We start from the raw sequence: 24,386 nt of genomic DNA on the forward strand, positions 1-24,386 counted from the left end.
CGAGAACGGGGAAAGAAAGCGGCAGCCGTGGTGGCTAGGATCTGAGTTCTGGTGGGCAAAGCTAACAAGAGGCCTGGTGACAGTGAGCTTGGCTTTGCTCAAGTGATTTCAGTAGAGCAATTTGCTCAGGGAACACAAGCTTGGAGCAGGCCGCTTGACAAGCGAGGAACTCAGGCTCAGAACTGAATCTACAAACCCACTGTAGGGTTGGAAGAGGGGTCCTTTTATACCCCTGAACATATCCTCAGGCTATGGCTACCTGGTGAACTAAGGTCTTGATGGCTATCTTTTGTCTAAGCTGAAACTTACACAATGGATACACAAAAGAAGAGGTCTGGCATCTTTCAGGGGAAGACAAATATCTAGATGGCAGAGCTGTTAAGACAATCACTCACTCATTAAGAGAGAGGCTACTTCAATTGTCCTCTCTTTTTTGGGTAGCTTGCAAAACTTGTAGGGCAACTCCCAGAACTGCTTGCTTAAGGTTTTAAAATGTACCTTTTTTTCCTGTGACCAAGCCTAGCAAGCTTGCTGGCTACGTGGTTGGCTCGCCTTTAGGGTAATGGCGGCTTGCGATGGGGTAAGTCAAGGGTCATGATTTTTGATCTCATGGCACCCAAAATTTATATAAATCCATACTTGGTAACAGTTCAAATAATAAAACCAGAACAAAATTAATATTCAACACTTTTGTTCAGATTTATTTTTCCTGATCTGCCTTGCACCAACAACAGAATTTTCTTCATCGCCTATAGGCACGGTTGAAAGGAATTATTTCTCTCCATGAAAATCTCAACAACAACATACAAAATGGAACTGCATATAGTTTAATGTATCACAAGAGCCTCACTAATAAAAATTACCTAACCTCTCCCCTTAGACATTGATGCCATGCATTTCTTATTACCAAAAGAGGTTGGTGCATGGCTTTTTAAGGGGGGGGGGGACGCCTCTATCTCTTTGGCCCTGTATAAACATTCTTTTACTGTCCTGAACTCTTGTCTGTTTAGGTAGCAGCATGCCATCTGTGCCATTCAGATTTATGTATCGTCCTTGTACTTTAGAAGGAAGACACTCCCTTTCTCCCTGCCTGGACTGTTGAGACTCAGCCTCTAAACAGGAACAGCAGCATGTCCAGCGGACTAGCAAGAAACCACATGTCTGCAGTAGAACAGAGGCAGAATGAAAGGCACTTGGAGGTAAGCAACAAGTACCAATAATTCAGTTGCAGAATGTTTTGATGAACATATGCTCCAGATGCCGCAGGAATTAATATTTCTATGGAATGACTGCTACTTCTTGGGACGTAGATTTAAATCTGGATGGGGTTTTCTAGGTTTGAATATTTAGGCTGAAAAGAAACACCTGAGGAAAGCATGATGGACTGTTTTCTCTCTTAGGCTAAACGGAGTGTTTTTAAAAACATATAAGAACATGGGAACTTTGGCACTGTGCAAGCAGGACAAATCTGGTGCTCAGTATAATTCCCTAGCTAGTAAATGTTATGTATATAACCAGATTGTCCATCACCTTGGCTTCATATTTGTGGCATAGCAGAAAAACCCCGACCTTAGGAAAATTGGCAAGGTAGCCCCTCTGAGAAACATCTAGTCTGCAAGGAAGCATATACCCTCTGGATGAACTGTAGAACCTCAGTTGATTCTGTGGACCTTTGTACACCTCCATTCAGACCCTGTTTGGCATTCTGCAAGAAGCAAAAAGGACTGGTAATATCCAATAGAGAATAGAGAAGAGACAAAGAATCAGTGTGTTGAAAAATACTATTTTATTCTTGCAAGTAGCCCAATGTGTTTCTCCCTAGTAATATTTAATGGTCTTCTTTGGGGGTAGAAAAAAGAAAGAAAAGGGATAATACATAAATGACAAAGAATATAACAGGGGACAGGTTACAATTTGCAATATCACTTTTGTGTACACATTATCTTGCATCAAGATGCATGTAAAATATTTCCTTTTTAAAAATGCCTATTAACAAATAAATGTATACAAATACAAAATATTACTTACAGTGAAACTGTAAAACCACCTACAGAGATTCCAAAAAGAGTGTTTCCAGAAGTTATGCCTGGCAATTAATCATTTTAGAAGTAAGAGGCAGAGCATTATACTGTTCCATTTTTCCCCAACATGTACCTAGGACTTCCTTATAGCAATTCTACACTTGAATGGATAGTTAGAATAGAAAATTTTGTTGACAAGATTTGTTCAGAGGAGGTTTGCCATTGCCTTCTTCTGAGGCTGGGAGCATGTAAGATCACCTGGTGGGCTTCATGACCTAGTTGGGAACTGAACCCTACTTTCTAGAGCTGTAGTCCAACCACTACACCATACTGTAAACAAAACAGTTAAGAATTCATAGGTCTATCTTACACTATCATAACTATCTAACAGGATGCCAGCCATTATGTTTAAATTTGCCCCCCCCCCCCTTATGAATTCTGTCCCCAATTTATACTTCCTTGAGTCTCAAAATTTCTATGTTGTTCTTTTTGCCTTCAAGTGGGGTACCTATCATGGGCTTCTCTTGGCAAGTTTTTGACATTTCTCTGTAGCTAAAGAAATTGCCCAAGACCATCCAGTGAGTTTCTATGGCCAAGCAGGAATTTGAACCCTGCTTCCAGCATGATGCAGTGGTTTCAGCATTAGACTCTGGAAAGCAGAGTCCAAATCCCCACTTGACCATGAAAACCCAATGGATGACCTTGGGCCTCAGCCTCAGAGAATGGCAATAGCAAACCCCCTCTGAAGAAACATGCCAAGAAAACCCTGTGATAGGTTTGTCTTTGGGTTGCCATAAGTCGGAAACAACTTGAAGGCACACTACAACAAGCAACAAACAATTGCAATGACTACAAATGCCCCTGAAGCCCACCTTAAAAGTTAGGCAGCTGTACTGAGTCAAAAGTTTCTGTGGTGCTGGTAAGTGAGGCGCTAAAGGATGAAGCATCCCTTCCAGCAGCAAGCCATAGTGCATCAAGAGTTGCAACAGGATGCTACTTCTGCTTACAACACTGTGGTTTGTCAGTGAAAGGGGGCTGAACATTTCATACTTTAGTGCCCCACTCACCAGCATCACAACTCTGTCACTTGGTATGACTGCCTGGCTTGAGGGGTTAAGAGACAGAGCATAGCCAAGACCTCATAGTTACATGTCACGGATCATGTAAAGAATCATGGCCATGCTTTATAGATCATATTATAACAGAGGTTCTATTGAGCCTAGAGAATAAAAAGAACACATTAAAATTATCATAGGCGCGTTACAAATGTGCCAAAGCGGTGTAGTAGGGTTGACTCAGTGCGTATTAGGGTTGAGAAGGGGCATCCCTTCCGGACGCCCCTATCCCTAATACGGACCGAGTCCATACAAAATGGTGGCGCCTGTTCCACATGGGTGCCGCCATCTTGACGTAGCGGACATGTTGCGTCCGCATGTCGCATGTCGCATATGATGCTGTGAGTGTGCCATTGGCGCCTCACGGCATCATAATTGCACCGCAAAGAGAAGTGCCATTTTGGGGCTTCTTTTTGCTCCATGAGGGAGTTGCATGGTTTGGCTGCTGCGGCTCCCTCATGGAGCAACCGGCAGTGCCGGCAGACCGCTGCTTTTAGGTGGTCTGTAACGCTCCACAATTACAATAAAATACAGTTAATGCAGAACATGGAAATAATGTGTTTAAAATGTACTATTTGCCCCAATTTATTTATTTATTTATTTAGTTTAATTCAGCAACGATTATGGAAATTATTTTAATCATTTGGTGCCAATGGGTTCTTTTTACATAACAATACCTGGTTCTCATTATTTGAATTTGTAGATTTTAGTTATTTTAAATGATGTCTTTATATTTGACCATTTAATACATTAATCAACAAATTTATTTTAATTTCTAATTTTTTTTAACTTGAGGAAATGATATTTATCCAGTAATTTACATTATCACTAACAATAATGCTTCCAAGTTCTGATTAAATGTGCACGTAAAACATAAGAGATTTTCTTTTTTTAAAAATCAGTTTAAAAAGAGAGCAGGGATACTGCATTTTGCAGTATCAAAACTACTAAAACATAAAGCAAAAGAATTAAAAAAAACAACAACCACAGAGCCAAAATATTCCTAAACTAGCACATAAATAAAAAAAGACCCAGATTTCTAAAAAGTCTTTGTCTGGTGCTAGCATGATATTAAATTAGTCATCAGGCGGGTGGAGGGTATTCCGCAGGTGAAATGCTAGGGTAGAGGCACTGTTCAAAAGGCAAGAATAGTTGAGAAAGGTCTTGAATGATGAACTCAAAGCATGAGTAAAAACATGTGGAAAGAACAAATATTTCAGATGCTGAAGTCCCAACTCATGAAGGGATTTATAGGTCAAATCCAGCCCTCTGAATTGGATCCAGAAATGAACTAGGAATGAATGAAGATGATAAAGTACAGTCAGCCCTCCATAGTCATGGATTTTTTAATCCACGGATTCAAGCATCCACAGTTTGAAAATATTTTTAAAATATATAAATTCCCTCTCCTCTACCTTTTAAATATGACAACCATAATAACAGATAAAGATATAGAAAAGAGATATAGAAGAATAATCTTATACATGGTAACATCAGCAAGAATCATATATGCTAAACAACGGAAAAACCCCACAATACCTACAAAAGAGGAATGGCTTCATAAATTGCTTGAAGCAATGGAAATGGATATCCTAACTGCTCAACTAAAGAATGCCCAAACAGAGGCAATAAACGAAAGGGAAAAGGAATGGCTACGTGTAGAAAAATATATGGAGAAAAATAAATAAGTATGTAAATATGATAGAAATGTTAGAAAGATTATGAGTATTAACTTTTCTTAATATAGGTAATTATGTTATAGATACAATTTCACATTGATAGATAGTTAAGAGGAATTTGCAGGCTGTGGACTCTTTTCTTCTCTTTTTATTTCTTCACTTACTTCTTTTGCTACAAGGACATTTAAGATAAATACGCATCAGATAAGAGGAAACAAATGGATAAAAAAAAAAAAACCAAGAGGGTTAAGACCACCTAGGAAGTATAAAATACTTGATGTAAGCTTTGGTTTAGAATCTAGAATATGACTAATAGATAATGGAAAGCTATTATGTTTTTTTTCTTTCATTTTGTTGTTGATGTCCTTTTTGTTATGTTTTTGTACTTTGTATTTTGTATATATATGTATGTTAGGCTTTTTGGCATATGTGTTTTATAAATAAATAAATTAAAATATATATATATAAATTCCAAAAAACAAACCTTGATTTTGCCATTTTATATAAGGGACACCATTTACTCTGCCGCTGTATTTAATGATACTTGAATATTCACGGATTTCAGTATCCACAGGGAGTCCTGGAACCAAATTGCAGTGGATACCAAGGGCTTCTGTACTGGAACAACATGTCTGTAATAATAATAATAATAATAATAATAATAATAATTATTATTATTATTATTTAGAGCCCGCCTCTCCATGTGTGGGTTATAATCAAACACCTGGTTCCAGTTACTAGTGTCCCTGAGGCCAAACTTTCTATCCACTGAAATTTCCAAATGATTTTTAAAAGCATGCTTACAGAAAAGGAGTGCATTGCAGCAGTTCAAATTGGGAGCATATGAACTCCAGCACAAGAAGGAAGGACACACAGCAAAGAACTAGGGGATTTGAAAGAATGGGTATACTGTTCTATCAATACCTTGGGTTACTCGACAGAGGGTAAATCATGGTCTGTGGGTTGATCTCTTGATGATTTTTAATAAATCAGTACATATATCTGGACTTCAGATGATTTATCAACTGCAAGTAGAGGTTTGTACCTTTCCTAAATTAGGCCACTAAATTTATGTACATGAGGTGAAAGTGGGGAACACATGTAGATTTTTTCTGAGTACCAATTGTGGAATTGAAAACAAATTTTGAGCTGAGAATTTTCTCAGAGCAGAGTCTGGCCAGTTTAAATTTTTTTTTTTTTTTTTATTAACTGGTTAAATTTGCAGTTAATCAGATTTTCCTCCTGTGTGGCTGAACTGAACTTCACTTTGGGGCCATTCACATTACCTTTTACACCGGTTTTGAAATCGATTCTTCCACGTGAAGTTCATATTGGGCCCGATTCTGTCACAATCCATGACGAGGCTTGCACAAGGAAATGCCCCTTACCGCGGGTTATCAGGAATCGGGCTAAAATCCGTCTTTTCTGAAAAGACCCGGGTTCCGCGAAATATGAACTTGCCTTTGATCATGTTCAGGGCACATTCAGAGAGGGATTAAGGTCAGAGGGTGGGCAGAGGGCAGAGCATTCCCTCCCCTCATCGGAGGGGAGGGGGAGAAGGAAAGAGCCAAAGGAAAAAGGGGGATCTGGATGCAAAGGGTGAAGAGGATAAAAGGGGAAATCAGGGTGACTTTTGGGCTGCAAAGGGCTGTCAGAGGGAGGTGGGGGGAGTGTAGAAAGTGATGGAGGAGGAGGAGGAGGAGGAGGAGGAGCCGTGGGAAGAAGGGAGCTATGGAGGGCATCCTATAATGGAGCAGGAGGAGGAGGATGAAGGAGCCAGGGCAACTCAGAGGGATGTGAAGGTTGGAAAGGAGGAGGAGGAGGAGGATTGCCCAGGGAAATAGGGCTGTGGGGCCAAGCTGGGGGATGTAGGGAAATGGATGCAGCAGAAGCAGCCTCTTTTGACAATTTATGCGCATGATTTTTTGGGTGCTTGCTTGTGCTACTTTAATTTCATCTTGCTCCTGGATTATTATTATTATTATTATTATTATTATTATTATTATTATTAGAGGATGCTACAGTCAGAATGCCTGCTCTGCATTTCCCTTTTATTCCCAGTTGATTCCATGAGTCAGTTGGAACTGACAGGTCACTCTCTCTCAGCCTCAGTGGAAGGCAATGGCCAAGCTCCTCTAGCAGGAGGAAAAGGCTCAGTTCAGTTCAGGTCAAAGGCAGGGCACGAACGGAGCTCCCATCAGGCCCCTTCCCCCCTTTTTTATTTTTTAAAATTATTTTTGACAAAATATGCGCATGTTTTTTTTTTTCTTGAGGCAGATATATAGATGCATAGAACATGGCTAGCTGCTTGTTCACTTTCCCTTCTATTTGCTGGCTTCCAGCAAAGGGGAAATGTTGCAAATGGGCTAGACTTTTTTTCCTTTGCGAATCAATCCTACAATTCGAATGTTACATTTGTTGCTCTTGTAAATTAGGCAACTGGCAAAACGATAAATGCTTTTGCTACTGTCTCTAAGGAATTTAGGGATAGCCCTGAATTGCTTTTAAAAGCAAAAAAGAATGCATGACAACCGCATCCTTTTCTGGCATTTCCGAGGTGAGGAATTTATTATTATTATCATTATTATTATTACATATGCAAGAGGCATTCTGGGGTGGCAAAGAGTGGGGGATACAGGATGCATTAACTTGCATTTTGGGGTTGAAAATGGGGCCAAGGGCAGATCATAACCTGCACTGACCCAAATGCCCCCCCCCCCACACAAAAGGTTTTAAATTTTGACGTGCGCACTTTGGGGCATTTTGTGCATGGCTCTTTAAAAAAAGGGGGGGAGGACACTTCCGATGCCCCTGCAAACGTCACCTATGACGATCACTTGATTGAAAACAGGCACCTTCAAGTTAAAGCCGATAAGGCATTTGGGTTAAAATGCCCCTCAAATCTAGTGAGCACTCGCTAACGGAGAGATTTGGGGGAGGGGCATCCAGATCTACCCAGTTCCACCCACGTTAAATGGGCCAGTGGGAATGGGGCCATTGTGGGAATGAAAAGAGTAATTTATATCATTTTGAGTTACTAGAAGGGAAAGTGATATATTAATCAGATGAGTTGATGGCTTTTGGACTTGTGGCCTCAAACAGGATAACCAATAAATACTTTTAATATATCCTAGTAAACCATGGTGATGTTGCTTCACCAGCTGTTTCTAAGCTGTAAACAGACACACACACTAGCATTTCTTATCAAAGTCATTTTATGGAACTCTAAAATAAAAGCAGGCCATACCTTTCTTGCAAGACAATGTGAGGCCTGGCCATTTACCTTTCTGAAAACACCATGAAAATATAGTGATTTCGTCCAATAACAAAAACACCTTAGGAGTGGAAGAGAGTGACATGTATACATGGGTGCCGTATGACTAAGGACATAGCTCGGAACATCTGGGTGTAATTTTTTGTGGTAATTGGCTTTCTAATTCATGATATCTGACCTCAAAATGTATGTGGGATCCCATCTCTCTGTGGTGCTGATTGTTGTTAACATAGAAGATTTTCATACCTGGCATAAACGTTGCTCCAACATGGCTCAATCGTCCTGAAAAGGTGGAGGAAGTGCGTGTGTCTGAAAGCCTGGCAAGCTTTCTCAATCGTCAGGAAATCATCGCTCCCTCCTTTGTGTCCCTGAATCATTCCTAGGGAGCAGTTTTCCTATGAATGCAAAGTTTGTATTCATAGGAAATCCTCTCCCCTTGAGACGATTCAGGGACGCTAGAGGGAGTGACGATTGCATGACGATTGAGGAAGCATGCCAGGTGTTCAGACACACGTGCTTCCTACACCTTTTCAGGATGATTGAGCCACGTTGGAGTGACGTTTATGCCAGGTATGAAAATCTTCATAGACAAAGGAAGAAAACCCTGATTCCTATAATACCAAATCCCTGTGCTCCAACACTGGAAGAACAGCTATGTGGAAACTATATTGGGGTGATCCCAAATAATGGAATCAATTGAGAATATACTATGCACAACACAGTTGTTTTTAGACAAATGTATTTGAAGGAGCAGCCTGCCATGCTGTATTACACAGCGACAAGAAGTTGTTGCTTTACACGCAGTAGATATTTGTGAAATAGCTGTTATGCCAGTAGTCTGCAGTATACCTAAGGTAAAGTTAATTTAGCCTATGCATTAGCCTATGCATTAGTCTTTAAGGCAGCACAGGATTATTTGTCATTTTACCTAACATTATATAAACATTATTCTTTATATGGTGCAACACAAGAATTGTCAGTGGAGCAATGAACCCATTCTGGCTTCCATCTGAATTTTGAAGGAGATATCCAAGATCATGAATCTTGTTTTGGGGATCAGTTTCAGCACTTTGAATAGTTCCTGTAACCATTCAGAGAAGATTCACTAGTCCATTGACATGGATGCCACCAGCAGCCTCTGATGCAGTGTTTACTTATTTCACAATAACCATTCACACTTCCCATGTTCCTATTTCATGGATAAATCAAGGTTTCAAGGAAAGGCTATTTATTGGAGGTGTATTTGAACATTTCCCCCCTGCCCATGATTGTTGCAATATTAGAATATAAATAGTATAAAGGAATGCACATTAGTAAAAGAAAGCTGTATATTTGAAGAACATACCAACCAGTCTGATATGTCCATAGATGCTATCCTTCCTGGGATATGTGTTAATAATACTGGATGCATTCCTCAGTGATAATGTCAATCATGTAATCCTTAGTCAGAGCAGATCTTGTTAAGCAACTTCTCTTCTAGTCAGTTTCAGTCCTAAGGACTGGCAGTCAAGGAAGCTCTAGCACTGAAGCAGGGACTCTTTGGCCCTCTAGATGTTGCAAATCTTCAGCTCCCATCAGCCTCAGTTAGGGATGATGGGAGCTGCAGTCCAGCAATATCTTTAAAGTTGCAGATTCTCTAGCCTTGTGCTACCAATTTTCTGCCTTTGGGCACAATTGGCTGAAACAAAAGTGTTTTCCAGCTTGATGGGTCAAACCTGTACACCAAGTGAGAAGCCTTTCCAACAGGTGAATATACACCTAACTGAGCACCTTAGAAATCTATGTGAATGTGGATTGCCAGTGCACAAAAAGTAACCCAAAAGTCTTGGAACACCAACAAGCAAGAAAAAGAAAAGGGAAAATGGGGAATGTGATGTAGACACTGAAAACTCTTAGTACCACACCTGACTGAGGCAGCGTCCATTCAAAAGCCTTGCCTTTACCCCACACTTCTAACCTTAGCCTGCTTTAAATTTCATTCTCCCAGAAAGTAAACTCTTTGGAATCTGCTTAATTCTGACTTTCATTCACATTTTTTCTTAAGTTAACAATACTCTTTCTTAAAAATCTCTCTGCACTTTTAGAACAAGTAAATTCATTGTGCTCAGGTTTCCAAGATGTACAGCTGTTCGCAAGTATCAAATGAGTTCTTTATGCTTCTCAGAGATATCTAATGGAATATTCTTAAAAACACAGAATAGTTCTTTTGCTGCCTCAAAGCTGAGTGAAATGGATAATTCCTACATCAGTACTATGCTTATTTTACCTCCAGAATAAAGACAGGGTGATGCAGTGGGTTTTTTTTAAGTCACTAAAAGTCACTAAAAATTATTTTTGGGGTGGAAGTTGGTATTGGAAGTTAGTCTTGTAAACACATACCAAAATGACTGAGTCAAAAGTAGGCTGAGCAACATTTTCTTAATATTTGTTTTAGGATTCACAGTACTTAGGTTAGATAATGTTTCTTAACTATTGTATGTTTTCAATTTTACGTTGTTTTAACTAGGGATTTTATCATATGGGGGAAATCGAGGGTTTAAGCATTGATTATTCTGTGAAAATTGCAAAAACATGATTAGGATTTTCACACGACGTCGCAATTAAATTGCCATTATCCCAGGAATAAACAAAAAATAAACAGTAACAAATCATTCATGGGGAAATCCCGTGAATGATTTGTTGCTGTTTATTGCCTGCTTATTCTTTGATAATGGCAGTTTACTGTGTGTGAAAATGTTAATCGTGATTGTGCAATTTTCATCAGATAATCTATGTTTAAATCCCCCTATTTTCCCCATGTGATAAAGTCCTAGGTTATTTTAATTGTTTTAAAAAATATTTTTAAGTGTTTTTATTTTGTGATCTGCCTTGGGTCCCATTTTGGGAGAAAGGTAGCATAAAAATGAAATAAATAAACAAAACATGTCTCGCTCTAAAGACCCTCTGGATTTTAATTTTGTAAGTGTTTTCATCAGTTGTTAACTGAACAGAGGACTGTTTGAAACAGTTCTAAGACATTTCTGGGAGTTTGGCTTTTTGTTTTAGGTTGTGATGTAGATGAGTCAGCCATTAACCATGAGACACACAGAACTTGGAAATGTTACATTTTTGATTATAACTTTTGTCCATAGTCCAAAAGGTATTGTTTCCAGACTCATCATTCAGCACATAGAAATGGCAGCCCAGCCTGTCACCTGGGAAGTATCTGTATTTATGCTATTAAGTCTGCAATCCTATGTCTGTTTCTTTGAGAGTAAGCACCACAGCATAGCATGTGCATATGACTGTACAGTGTGCTAGAGAAGTTCAAGCCAGTGCAGATTGCTCCAGCAGCATCAGAATGGGATGCATGACCTTGGCCATAGAGAAAGAAATCACAAAGCTTGGAGTGACAATTCCCAATCTGCAGTACTATAATATTTGATTCAGTATTGGATTCCTCACATATTTCTAGTGGAACTACCACAATTTGTCTCATAAACAAACCCTTTACCAGAAAAAAAAACTTTAGGGTTCCCAGAGTGAAAACTAGGGACAGCTCCTGTATGTTTAATGAGTGATGGTTATTATTAACTGTCCTTGAGTTGTGTTTGATTCATGGCAACCCCGTGGATAAGACATCTCCAAGATCCCCATGTCCTGAACTGCTCTGCTCAGGTTTACAGGCTGAGTAGGGTTGCCATAATTGTCCACTAAAACCCAGGACAAAATGTAGGACAAAATCTAGACCAAACTGTAGGACAACTGCAGGACAAAACTCAGCCCAAAATGTAGGACATTTCCTTAAATGTCCTACATTTTGGGCTGAGTTTTGTCCTGCAGTTGTCCTACAGTTTGGTCTAGATTTTGTCCCAGGTTTTAGTGGACAATTATGGCAACCTTAAGGCTGAGGCCCATGGCCTATCCATCTGGCATGTGGTCTTCCTCTCTTTCTACTGCCTTCTGCCTTTGCTAGCATCATTTTCTTTTCTAATGATTCATTCCTTTGCATGATGTGGCCAAAATAAAATGGCTTCAATTTAGTTTCCAGAGAAAGTTGAATCTTGATCTGTTCTAGAAACCATTTGTTGGTCTTCTTAGCCATCCATTATATTTCCAATACTCTTCTCCAGCACCACATCTCAAATGTGTTCAAGAGCAGAATAAGGGAATCAGTAGAAGAGGGAATTTCAGCAGGTTGTTAGTTATCTAATTGCTTGACAAGTAGGGTTGCCATAAGTCAGGACCTCCAAAATGGGACAAATGTAGGGCAACATTTTCAAATCGAGGGCGTGCAAAAAAATTGAGGATTTTAAAAAAATGTTAATATAAATGCATGTTTTTTAGGCATGATCAAAATGGAGGACATTTTGGCATTATTCTTAGACAGATGGCAGAAATGGACTTGCCCTCGGGTTCAACTTTACTTCTCAGAAGTGTGTACTTGGGCAAGGGACTGTGGTTTTTCTTCACTGCGCATGAGTTTGTAAAAATCACAGCAAGTTACATTGGCCGTGCCTCAGAGGCTTGTTGATATCAATATCACCATCATCATCATCATCACTATAATTGTCCAGGAAAGGCAGACTTGTTAGCATTCAAAGCGCCATAAATACACAGAAAATGCACTTGCATATATCTAATAATAAAAAATAATGGAAAAAAATTAAAAACAAGGCAGGGGTGTATATATTTAATAATAAAAATTAATGTAATAAAATAAAAAACAAGCAATAATAAAAATTAATGAAATAAAATAAAACAAGCAATAATAAAAATTAATAAAATAAAAAATAAAAAGCAATAATAAAATTAATAAAATAAAATAAAATAAGTATTTTATATTTTTAAAAATAATTAAAAAAACCCAAAAAACCAAGGCAGACCTAATGCCCACTGACTCAGCTTTCCTCCAACTCCTCCTCCTCCTCCTGTGCCCCAATTCTGCCCTTCAAGGCACCCTTCCTCCTCCTCCTCCTCCTCCTCCTCCTCCTCAAGGCTATGGAATCCTGGGAACTGTAGCTCTGTGGTCCATTCAGCCTCCTTTTGTCAAGAGAGCTCTGGTGCCACAAGAAACTACAATTCCCAGAATCCTATAGCACTGAGCCATGGATGTTTAAGGGGGGGTGTCAAACTATTTCTGCAGCCTTTTGCTACCCCAAAGCCCTTCCTATTTACAAGCAAGGCAAAATCTCTTCCTTCCAAGTCATTGAAAACCAACCCAAGTGGAGGGCTGATTGCTTCTTTCCCATTGGTCAGCTTCGGGAGAAATTTGCATATTACAAGTAAAGGTGTTTAGGGCCTCAAAAACGATCCTGTGATAAAGAATTACAAGAATACTGATGCGATATACATTTAAAAAATGAGGCGATTAGACTCCCAGTGAAACATGAACCATTTATGGCCTTTTCCCCCCTCACTGTAACCTGGAAAGTAATGCCTCTTGCAAGACATATATACCAAGTGGGCTGGCAATAGCTCTGAGTGGCAGGTGTCCTGAAGACCTGCTCTCTAGGCTATCCCAGGAAGGGAGGCGGGGAGGGTGGCACACAGCCAGGGGGAGGGATGGAGCTGGGGAGGGGAGTCCTGGGGGTGGGGCCAAACTGGGGCAGGACCATGTGGCCCCGCCCCAAACTGGGAAAGTCCCGGCCCCAGGTGGGATATGGCAACCCTATTGACAAGCAACACATGCTGAACTTCCCTCTTCTGCACAATCATTAAAGGTCCTGGCAATCCTACTCCCCATGTTCCATCTTTCAGTTTGCGTTTTATCACTTCAGATAATTGGAGAATGACAGGCGGTCCTAGATGGTTAACACATTGCAAGCACTGTTCTGCTACAAAATAATTAGCACCATTCATGAGTTCTGTGTTGTTGCACTTACATTCATTGTTCAGGCCCAAGGGTGGGTACTGGAGTGCCTTAAACATGCTTCATTTTCTATCCCCACCCTCTTGGATATGGTGCCTTATGAATACAGGTTACACAGTTTTTACCTTTCCATTTTTATAGATCTTTTCACAATGACAGGCAGGAGATGGTTGCATTTTGACATACTGCAGATGGTGTCAGTAACTTTTTTGAAATCCTATCTTTATTCTGTAGACATTGCTTTGTCTTGGTGAATTATGGCGGGATACAAACCGCCATATAGTACATATTGTCTACGTACTAGGGTTAGGAAGGGGTGGTGCTTCCGCACCCCCCTAACCCTAGTACGTATACAATACGTACAAAATGGCGGCACCCCTTCCACATGGGCGCCGCCATCTTTACGTACTGGACGCATAGCGTCAAGACGTGTCGCGGCGCCTGACGTCGCGAATGCGCCAGCGGCGCCTCGCGACATCATAGAGGCGCCGCAAAAAGAAGCTCTGAAATGGAGCTTCTTTTTTGCTCCGCGCGGGAGCCGCGTGGTTTGGCTGCTACGGCTCCCTCGCGGAGCAAATGGCACCGGCGGGGGAACGCCGCAAAGCGGCGGTTTGTATCCCGTCTATGTTTCTTTGTGAGTGGGTGAAAGGTTGGAAAATCCCTCAGAGGATCCTCAGTGGACTAAGTGTGCAGTCTGTTAGAAAAGAATGAACAGAAAGCCTTATGGCATATTAAAGGACAACAATTTTAATATAACATGACCAAAAGTATTAAGTCCACTTAAACAGATGCATGAAGTGTTTTTCTCTTTAGGAGGATATACTTATGGACAAAATGAGGAAGAAAAATGAAGGGGGAAATGGCAGTCAAATGCAAGGGGGGAAACCAAAGCATTTGGAGCAACATTAAAGAGTACTGTTTATTATGGCACAATAATATATTATGGTAGCTTTCATACAGAAGATAAGGACATATAGAAGATAAGCAGAGTGGCCATGTACAACAGTAGTGGTAGGTGATTTCACAAACTTTCTTGTTTTATTGTGCCCATGTAATGTCTACAACGTAGAAAAACAGAAGCCTAAAGGAATGAAACACCCATCACTGTCATGATGGAGTCTCCACTGGAAGTTTCCTGGACTTCCCTGAGAAATGGTGACTCATCATGTCCTGGGAATCTGAAATATACTTCTACTTTACTCCTTTATGTATTTATATATTTCTTTATTTTCAGATAAGCACATTTTGATCTGTTTGGCTATTTTTTATGGATATTGGATAGTAGAAAATTGTTGCTGCTCAGCAATGGCATATAATTAGTTTTAATTATAATTTTGTTTTTAAAACTGTATTTTAACTCCTTGTTTTGACCACTATTTTCATGGAAAGACATATAAACAAATAAGAAGCAAGTAAGAAGGCAAGCTGAGTTGAGGTGGTGAAAGAGTTACAATTTGCAAATTTCTCTAGGAAAAGCCAGTTTGCAGGATTCTCTTGGGAAGTTTGTGGTGTCCTGAAGTCTGAGGAATTACACTAGTTCTATTGCAGTAGAAGAGGTCAACCATATCTTGGTTCTTTTGCAGGTATATCCATCAATGTGCGTGGTTCACCCTTTGGCTGGGAGTTGTTGCCATGATAGGATTTGTTCAGCATCATGTTTTAAAGGCCACCAAGTAAGTTCATCCTTTAAACAGGCTGCACTAGGACAGCTAGTATTAGAGAATTTAACTAATTCTAAAAATCTTGTGATGCACTTTTGGAGTCCCTGAGATGGTGTCTAAAAATTCTCCTCTGAGGCTGGAAACAGAGTTTCACACTACACTGTTATAGTGCTGTTATTCCACTTTAACTTCTATGGCTGCCTCCTTTGGAATTCTGGGGTTGGTAGTTTAGTGAGCCCTAAAAGCGCTCTGAGTGACAAATCTAAATGTATCTCTCTAAACTCTAAAGCTCCATCAGGACTAGCCTGGAAGAAGGAAGAGCCCTCCCTCCAATCCATCTGCCTTGGTCCAGGCCTCAGAGGGAGAGAAGAACCACAGGACCTCATCCCCTTTCCCTCCACCATTCCCTTCTCCTTTTGTTTCATGTCTTTTAGATTGTAAGCCTGAGGGCAGGGAACTGTCTGATTAAAAATAATAATTGTTAAGCCGCCCTGAGAGCCATTAGGGCTGAAGGGCGGGGTATAAATACCTAAATAAATAAACTGTAAATCCCAGGATTCCACAGGAGTCAGCTATAGCAAAGTGGAATAATAGTGCTATAACAGTGTAGTGATATGGGGTTGAAAGATACAACAGAAAGAAAAGGAGAGACTAGCCTGCATCTCCATGTATTCTCTAGCACATTGAAAATGCACAGACCTGTATGTTTGGTCACCAAAACAGAAATAATAATAATAAAAAATGAGGCTGGCGAAAGCAAATAACATCTCTAGGTGCATCTTGGAAGAAGCCTTCAGGTGGTCTAAATAAGATTAAAAGCATTTTTGTTTACTTAAGCATGATTTAGCTGATACGGTTGTTTCATTTTGCATGTGCATGTTGTTTGTTTTGAATGAAAAATTTGTTGTAGTATGTTGAACTGCTCTTGTGTTGTAGTATGTGCTCTAGTATGTTGAACTGGTGAAGGAACATATGCAGGAAGCAATCCCTATTCTTTCCATGTTATTTCTCTCAATGGTATAAAAGTTTCTGTTAAATAAGTAACACCCAGAAACACATCTGTTTTGTTAATGGGGGTATACCTGTAATAGTCTCCAGGACAGGTATGGATCAGTGCAGCTCAAAGTGGTGGTCCCTGGACCAGTGCTGGTCTCTGAGCAATTGGCTGTCGATCCCTGCTAAGTTTCCAGGCAAGAACGAAATGATTGGTCACACATATGGTACTAGTCCTTGGCACATTTGGCGGGGGGATTGTCAGTCACCTACACCAGAAAGCCCAAAAAGCACTTACATGCAGCTTACAACCAGTGTGAGAACTTGTCTGGATGTCAGGAAAACTGTAGATCCTTTGGTCCACTGTCTCTTTTGTCCCATTAACACACACCTGAGATGTCCCACCTCATTCTTAATATCAGCGAGGTTAAGGACTGTGGATGTTTATCTTACCATACTACCAAGTGTCTTCAGGGAATTCTGCTGAATAACTTACTGTAGATAATGCACTTCTCCTTCTTGCAGCAAAAAAAACACAATAGCCTGGTTGTTTCTGAGGATGAATAAAACATTCTATGTACTCAACAAAACTGGAATATTCATATCCACAGAGAGAGAAAAAAATCAACATATTCATGTCCCTAGGGTTTCCTATTATAGCAAATATGCTGAAAAAGCTAGCATTCAGTCTATTCAGTCAGCCAATATGTATATATAAATAGCCACAATGTGATTGCTTTTAGGTATACACATTACAGAATATCTGCTAATTTTATTTTATTTTTCTTCACTTCACTTACTCTCATTTCCTTGAATGATTTCTTATGTTAACTAAAATAATGTCTAGCAGACCTTTGGAAGAAATTTAGCATATAAAAATAATAAATCCTGGCATCCAGTTCAGTGGTTAATGAGACTATAAGCTGGACTTGTGATCCAGTGAAAGAAAGATCATCTTCCAAGTTCAACTTTGAGCTACCCTACCATAGCTGGGGATACATACCAGTATATAGAGTAGATTTATTGAAGCAATTGTGAATACATAGTTAATTCCGTGTTTTTTTGTGGTTTTTTGGGGCTATGTGGACATGTTCTAGAAAATTTTCTTCCTGACATTTCGCCAGCATCTGTGGCTGGCATCTGGCATCTCTGAAGATGCCAGCCACAGATGCTGGCGAAACGTCAGGAAGAATATTTTCTAGAACATGGCCACATAGCCCGAAAAACCCACAAAAAACCATGGATGCCGGCCATGAAAGCCTTCACATAGTTAATTCCATTAATTCAATAGGTTTAGCCTAGTTGGGACTAGTTGGGACTATCAACAGGAGTTAGACAAAAATGAATGAGCGGGTGTGTGTTTCAAAGCAATTTTCTTATCCTGAGATGGAAAAGTAGGTCCAGACCTATAAGATATAAGAAAGAAAGAAAGAAAGATATATATATATATATATATATATATATATATATATATATATATATGACCCAAGACCCTACACTCCTTCCCTAAATCTCTCCTGCTGCTGCACAGAGAATCCAGGTGGGCAAAACTTGCAAATATATATTGCCCTTGCTTTCATTCATCATTCAAGGTGGATTTACCAAATGAAATAATAATAATAATAAAAATTATAAAATTAATAAAAAATAGCAGTAATAGACACTATAATATTATAGAGAGGAAAATTGGTTTCTAAGCACCATTTACCTTCTCATTGTTTTCATTATTATTCTTTTTATGTAGGCAGCAGAAGCCTATTTTCAGAGCATGTGAACCTACTACAAATGTCATGTTCCTCAAGACACACAAAACTGCCAGTAGCACTGTCCTCAACATCCTCTTCCGTTTCTCAGAGAAGCACAACCTCACTGTGGCTCTTCCAAATGGCAATGGCTTCCACCTGGGCTACCCTCAGCTCTTCAGGGCAACATTTGTTGAGGAATTCAAAATAATTGGACAAAACTTCAATATCATGTGCAACCACTTGAGGTTTAATGCCCAAGAGGTAAGAACAAACAAGGAGGCCTGCACAACTAATATTCTTCACTTACCACTTTGGAGGTGCCTATTTATTTCTTTATAAAGTTAAATAGTGCTAATATTTGGGATGCATTTCTGCAGAGACTTTAAGGAAGGAGTAGGAAATCCCAATTTGCTCCTCTGGGAATATCCAGATGGCTGTGCTCCCTAACCCAAGATACCTATTTCTTGGTTTCTCAGAATTTGTACATTCTTCCCTTCATTGTAAAAAGTTGAAAGTAATGCTAAAATGTATTGGTATTTGTGGTTCTATTCATTTGCCCTTGGCCCCACACAATACAGGCTCCTGAGAACTTCTCTGGAATTAAAAGTGGTCTTCTACTCTTGCTTTAGAAGAGATGAGCGCATTCAATATAACCTGCCCTGACCTGTACAAGATTGTACAAAATGCAAAGGTGTTTGTAGCACCTTTGAGACTAAGTGAAAGAGAGAAGTTGGTAGCATGGGCTATCATAGACTTGTGCCTTTTTACTCCTATGCATGTGCATGCAGCTCTCTGAGCTCCCTGAGGTCCTCTGTATACCAAGGAGCCTAATTAATGATGGTTGGAGAGGCCATTTGGGAGCTGTTGTGTCAATAGCCCTAGTCACATCGTGATTCCATCTATTGACCAGGGCTTCAACAGGATCACTGTTCGTACCAAGCATAAAACCCTTTAAGGTGTTCCAGACTCCTGAATTAGTCTTCGAGGGAAGACCACCTTAGTAGATCCACCAGCCCCACAGGGACAGATATTAGCCATGATGCTAACTCTGATCAGAAAATAATTGGCCCACGACAACTTGGAGGTATTAATCACCTCCACCCACAGATCCATTTGCATTGAGCTGAAAACAGCATAATGGGTGTGACTTGCTGAATGTGTGAGCCCTGAACCCAGCTGAGATGTTGTTTGTCATATATGCCATGAACTCCCAAGCTGCACCTGACTGACTGTTCTCAAATGGGATGTTGAAGTCACCCAAGATCAAAAGTCTCAGTGACTCCAACACCAACCCCGAGACCAGGGAATTATAATTGGAGAAATATTTGCAAGAAATAGTTAGTGTGCACAAAAACTATCCCTTCTTCATGTCTAGTGGTCCTTCCCTGCAATTGGCTCCCAGGCCTTGCTGTGGTGTTGTCTCAGTAGAAGCAGAACTGGGACCAGGTATTTGCCAAGAGATCATCCAGTACTGTCCCCATACTTTGCTTTATAAGGCAATCTTGGATGTGCAGTATTGACAGGAAATATGAAGAGAATATTATAGTCATTGATTGAATCCAATAGATATTAGTATATTATGAGGAAATGGAGGGGTTCATATGATACAGGGATCAGGAATGTGTGGTTCCAGGGCTCATTTTGCAGGTTCCAGGGGTTAGGTTTTTTCCCCCTTTGCTCTACAGTGCACCCAAATATACTTTAGGTATGTGTGGAGGGCCTTTCCACCACATTTGGAGGTTCTCTGGGCCCCACAGTGGTCAAAACCAATATTTGCATATTTATTGAAGAAATTTTTTTTGTTCCCAAACACTTCAAAGTGTCCATTGAGTGCCATGGGCTGCATTTCCATCACAATTTGCAGAGCCCTGGGCCAATTTAGGCACAAGAGAGGCCTTTATTGAATCCCAAAACATGGTGAAAATGCCTCCACATCCCATAAGGCATGGGGGTGTGTGTAATTTATTTGCAGGAGACGGTGCTCCTCCCCAGGTTTCCTTGGGGACTAATTTTTATGACTAATTATTATGACTTACACAATATTTTGCCAGCGCTTCACACGTACAAAGAAACATGAGTGATTTTTTTGGCCAGTTTGTCCATTCTTCCCCATCTCCAATGAATAGATTTGATTTAAGGGTCAGCCAGTCATTCCTCAGTAATGGATCAACTCTTCTACTGGTTCTTCACATTGACTACATTCTAACATAATGATAAACTGTGGACTATTATGGCAGAAAGAGGTCTATCTTCACCCAAGTCTAACATGAAAGAGATTAGAAATAACACTTATGGGTGATGTTCAAGCACAGAGCCAGTAAGTGGCAGAGGTCAAGGGACTGCAGCTATTTTGGGAGCCCTTAAGATCCCCAGAGTCCTCACAACATCTTTTCACGGCACTAAAAGACAGAAAAAATGGAAGGGATTGTTAATTCACATTTTTAGAAAAGACACAGCTCCCTCCAATAAAGTTTACTATCTATCTATCTATCTATCTATCTATCTATCTATCTATCATATTTTAGGCTGGCATTCTGTTCTGCAGTTACAATAGCATAAGCTAGACTTAGAATATCCAAACTGCTGGGGATCCACATTTATGGTCATGAATGTCCAAACAGGATTGCAAAATCCTACCTTTGAAACCTGGTAATGGTCTGACTGAAGTGTTCCTGAGGTGCTGCAGATCAACATGCCAGCAAATGATATCCACAGTGCACTACCAGTTGTGGAGTGCCTTGGGACAAGCGGTTGTGGGAAGATCCCCGCCCCCACCGAGTCTCTTCATTTGCCTCTTTTCAAGGCACCCTGTGACCAGGAGCATGCTGCAGATGTCATCTCCCATTGCAACATTCTCTGGTTAGGGTGCTGTCAGGCTACAAAGGCAAGTTTAGTTGTAACTGTGGTGATAGATGCAGGATCTCAACCATATTTTTCCCTTCTAAAGCAGAAGTAGACTTCCAGTTTCTTCTGATTTTATTTTGTTTTGTTCTTCTGCATTTGACAGTCTGTGTGGCCCCCACAGAGTTCTAGAAGCAGAAAATTTGTCTGGTGACTTTATCAGAGCTGCTTTACCATGCATTATCTAGTTAAGATTAACCATAGTTTCTCAGTGTTAGATTACATGGTAAGCAATGTTTACTTAAAAACAAAAATGAACTTTTCAAAATTTGTCCTTGTGCTGTGTTGGATGGACCACAAAAAGAGTACAAGCCCAGGGAAGCTAGGCTATGCTTGTTCCCATCACAGTAAACCATGGTTTATCAGGATTGCCAACGCAACTAATATGCTTGAGCTTGCATTAACATGAAAGAGTTGGTTCTATCAAGTACAAAAAGCACATCAAATTGCACTAAGTATTCCAGACCCTTGCTGAGATCTGCAATAGACAGTTGCATATCAGCTGTCTTAATTTTAGAGTGCAGGATGGTTCACAAAGGATTATGCTTACTATATTATTTTTATTTATTTATTTAAAAGGTGAGAAGAGTAATGCCAAATGACACCTTCTATTTTTCTATCCTGAGAGACCCAGCTCCATTGCTGGAATCTTCATATGTTTATTACAAAGATGCTGCACCAGCTTTTAGAAAGTCCAAGAATGTGAATGAGTTTCTTTCATCCCCAAGGTCTTACTACAATCTGAGTGAAAAGAACTGGAACATCTATGCCAAAAACAACATGTGGTTTGACTTAGGCTATGACAACAATGCAGTGTATGATGAGCACTACGTACAGTCTGTAATACAGGATATTGAACAGAATTTCCATCTGATGCTAATTGCTGACTACTTTGATGAGTCCATGATCCTCCTGAAGGATACTTTATGCTGGCATTTGGACGATGTGGTTTATTTCAAGTTGAATGCCAGGAGCCAAAACACGATTCATACTTTGAATCCCGAAAGCAAAGAAAAGGTGAAAGAATGGTGCGATTTGGACTGGAAACTTTACAAGCACTTCAATGACACTTTCTGGAGTAAGATCCAGGAGAGGATGGATCTCAAGACTTTGTACAAGGAAGTTGACCTTCTGCAGCAGAGACAGAAGGAACTGATGGAAATGTGCCTCTTAGAGGATACTGCAATTGAGGGAAACAAAATCAAAGATGAGCGTCTGAAGCCTTTCCAGTCAGGGTCGGCTAAAATATTGGGCTATAACCTCAAACAAGATTTGGACAATGGGACCCTGAAGGTCTGCAAAAAGATGGTCATGCCTGAGCTTCAATTTATGGCATATATGTACAGTCACCAGTTCCCAGACAAGAAGAAAAAACCCATACATTTTAGATAAGATCTAATCATAATAAGATTGTCCCATTCTATCAAATCTCAACAAGTTGAGAAGCAGCCAGTGTTGATGACATGCAGGGTTTTGCTTAGTCAGGATATTCCTGACCATGTTCAAGAACCTATCCCCCCTCCTGTGTAATACCATTGCCATGAAATAGCAATCCCATCTGAAGCGGACATTCCCAGAGCAATTAGTAACCAAACAGTGATCCACATAAATGAGAATTATCTAATCAGGAGTGGCCTACTGTAGCGAGTCCAGGACCATCTTTTCTGCCCTTGGTATCCTCCAGGGGCTGCATGGACGGCCATAATCCCCAAAACAAAACAAAATATCCAAATTGGATGCAGATGTAAGCCTATGTCTGGTTTTGAAAAGCAGGTGTTTTGCAGGTTCTTGTTTGGTTTTGGGAGGGGTAATGTTTTTAAAAAATGCAGGGGGGGGGTCTGTTACTTATTTAAAAGGTACATTGTCCCATCTGAAAACTTCGAGAAGTTTTTAGCCAGAAAAAAGGGCAGTCCAGAAAGCCTGGGGGGTGGGGTGGGAGTCAAGAGTGGTAACAATACTGTAGTCTGGGAGCTACAAAAAGCAAGTCACACTCTCTTAGCTTATGAGGAAGGCAAAAGCAAACCCTCTCTGAACAAATCTTGCCAAGAAGATAGGGTTTTAAGGGCCGTCATAAGTCAGAAATGACTTGAAGGCACACAACAATAACAACAACAGCAACGGTCTTCCGGCATCACCAAGCCACACTTCCAGCTGCAATTTGCTCACTGAGAACAACTAGGCAATAAAAGAAGAACAGTAACATTTTCTTCTCCATTTGAGAATATAAAAAGTTGTTACTCTGTCCAGTGCAAAGTTCACTAATCCTTCTGTAGGAATAGAATTGTGAGCTCATCTGGAAGTCTCTATATTATGAAAAGAGGAAATTAAGCCCTGTGCTAGTTAAAGTATGTTTATAGGAGTCAAACTGCATGTCTTTGGTTGGAGGGAAGAAACCAAAACTGTTTGTATTTCCAATGGCCCACATTTAGTTTAACTGCTAGTAGCACACCATCCAGTTTTGTACTCTGTTGTATTGCTTCAGGATTGCTCTTGAAGATGGGGTGATCCTACAACACATCTCTGCTATACTATGGATTCATCTGTGTGCACTTCCAGAAGATATGCCCTGCTTAGTAGAGGGAGAACCTTATGCTCACATCATAGGTCTGGAGTCTCAGCAGCACGCATTCTCTTAGGAGAATTCAGCAAGGGTTTCTTCCTTATGATCTTCAGTGGCTTATGATCTGATTGTACATCTGTTCTATGTACAAAGGTGAACTGATGGAATCACTTTCATGTAACACTACTGCTAACAACTCTTTTTCTATCTGTTCATAATGCCTTTCTGTTTAATTCATTGCATTACAAGCAAAAGCTATGTGCTACTGGTTTTTGTATTACAACTGCTCCAAGACTTCTTTTTGTAGTATTGCATTGCAGTGTCAGTTGCTCAACTGGGAGGAAGCACTTCATGACATTATCACAGGAGCCTCAGTCTTGCACCAATTGTGTTAGTGAAAGGAAACAGAAACATACTGGTTTAGGAGCCTTCATTATCACACATTTCTGCAAAAGCACAACTGGGCTGTTTGTGCAATCTATGGTCCCTTGGGTTTGCTTCCACACTCCTCCTTAACCCATGTCCTTGCCCTGTGCTCTACCCAGTGTGCCTTCTGGGTTTTGTTAAATTTTAATTATAGTTTGTA

At 40.1% G+C, this 24,386-nt stretch overlaps 1 protein-coding gene across 1 annotated transcript; it reads left to right on the forward strand.

Annotated features, from left to right (window-relative positions):
* The first annotated feature begins 1,144 nt into the window (after positions 1–1,144).
* On the forward strand, positions 1,145–22,632 carry GAL3ST2 (galactose-3-O-sulfotransferase 2). The gene is made up of 4 exons (XM_089507769.1): positions 1,145–1,199; positions 15,524–15,613; positions 18,339–18,600; positions 21,820–22,632. The coding sequence occupies exons 1-4, from the start codon at positions 1,183–1,185 to the stop codon at positions 22,630–22,632; spliced, it is 1,182 nt and encodes a 393-aa protein (XP_089363895.1). The 5' UTR covers positions 1,145–1,182.
* Positions 22,633–24,386: the final 1,754 nt, after the last annotated feature.

The sequence above is a fragment of the Sceloporus occidentalis genome, unplaced genomic scaffold, assembly GCF_023333645.1.
Source record: "Sceloporus occidentalis isolate IW3139 unplaced genomic scaffold, rSceOcc1.0.p SCAF_2, whole genome shotgun sequence".
Taxonomy (NCBI): domain Eukaryota; kingdom Metazoa; phylum Chordata; class Lepidosauria; order Squamata; family Phrynosomatidae; genus Sceloporus; species Sceloporus occidentalis.

What these genes read in the sequence shown, in the direction of transcription:
- GAL3ST2 (XM_089507769.1), top strand. An exon ending in CATGTTTTAAAGGCCACCAA is followed by an intron (nt 15,614 to 18,338) that starts GTAAGTTCATCC and finishes CTTTTTATGTAG; the next exon opens with GCAGCAGAAGCCTATTTTCA. An exon ending in TGAGGTTTAATGCCCAAGAG is followed by an intron (nt 18,601 to 21,819) that starts GTAAGAACAAAC and finishes TTTATTTAAAAG; the next exon opens with GTGAGAAGAGTAATGCCAAA.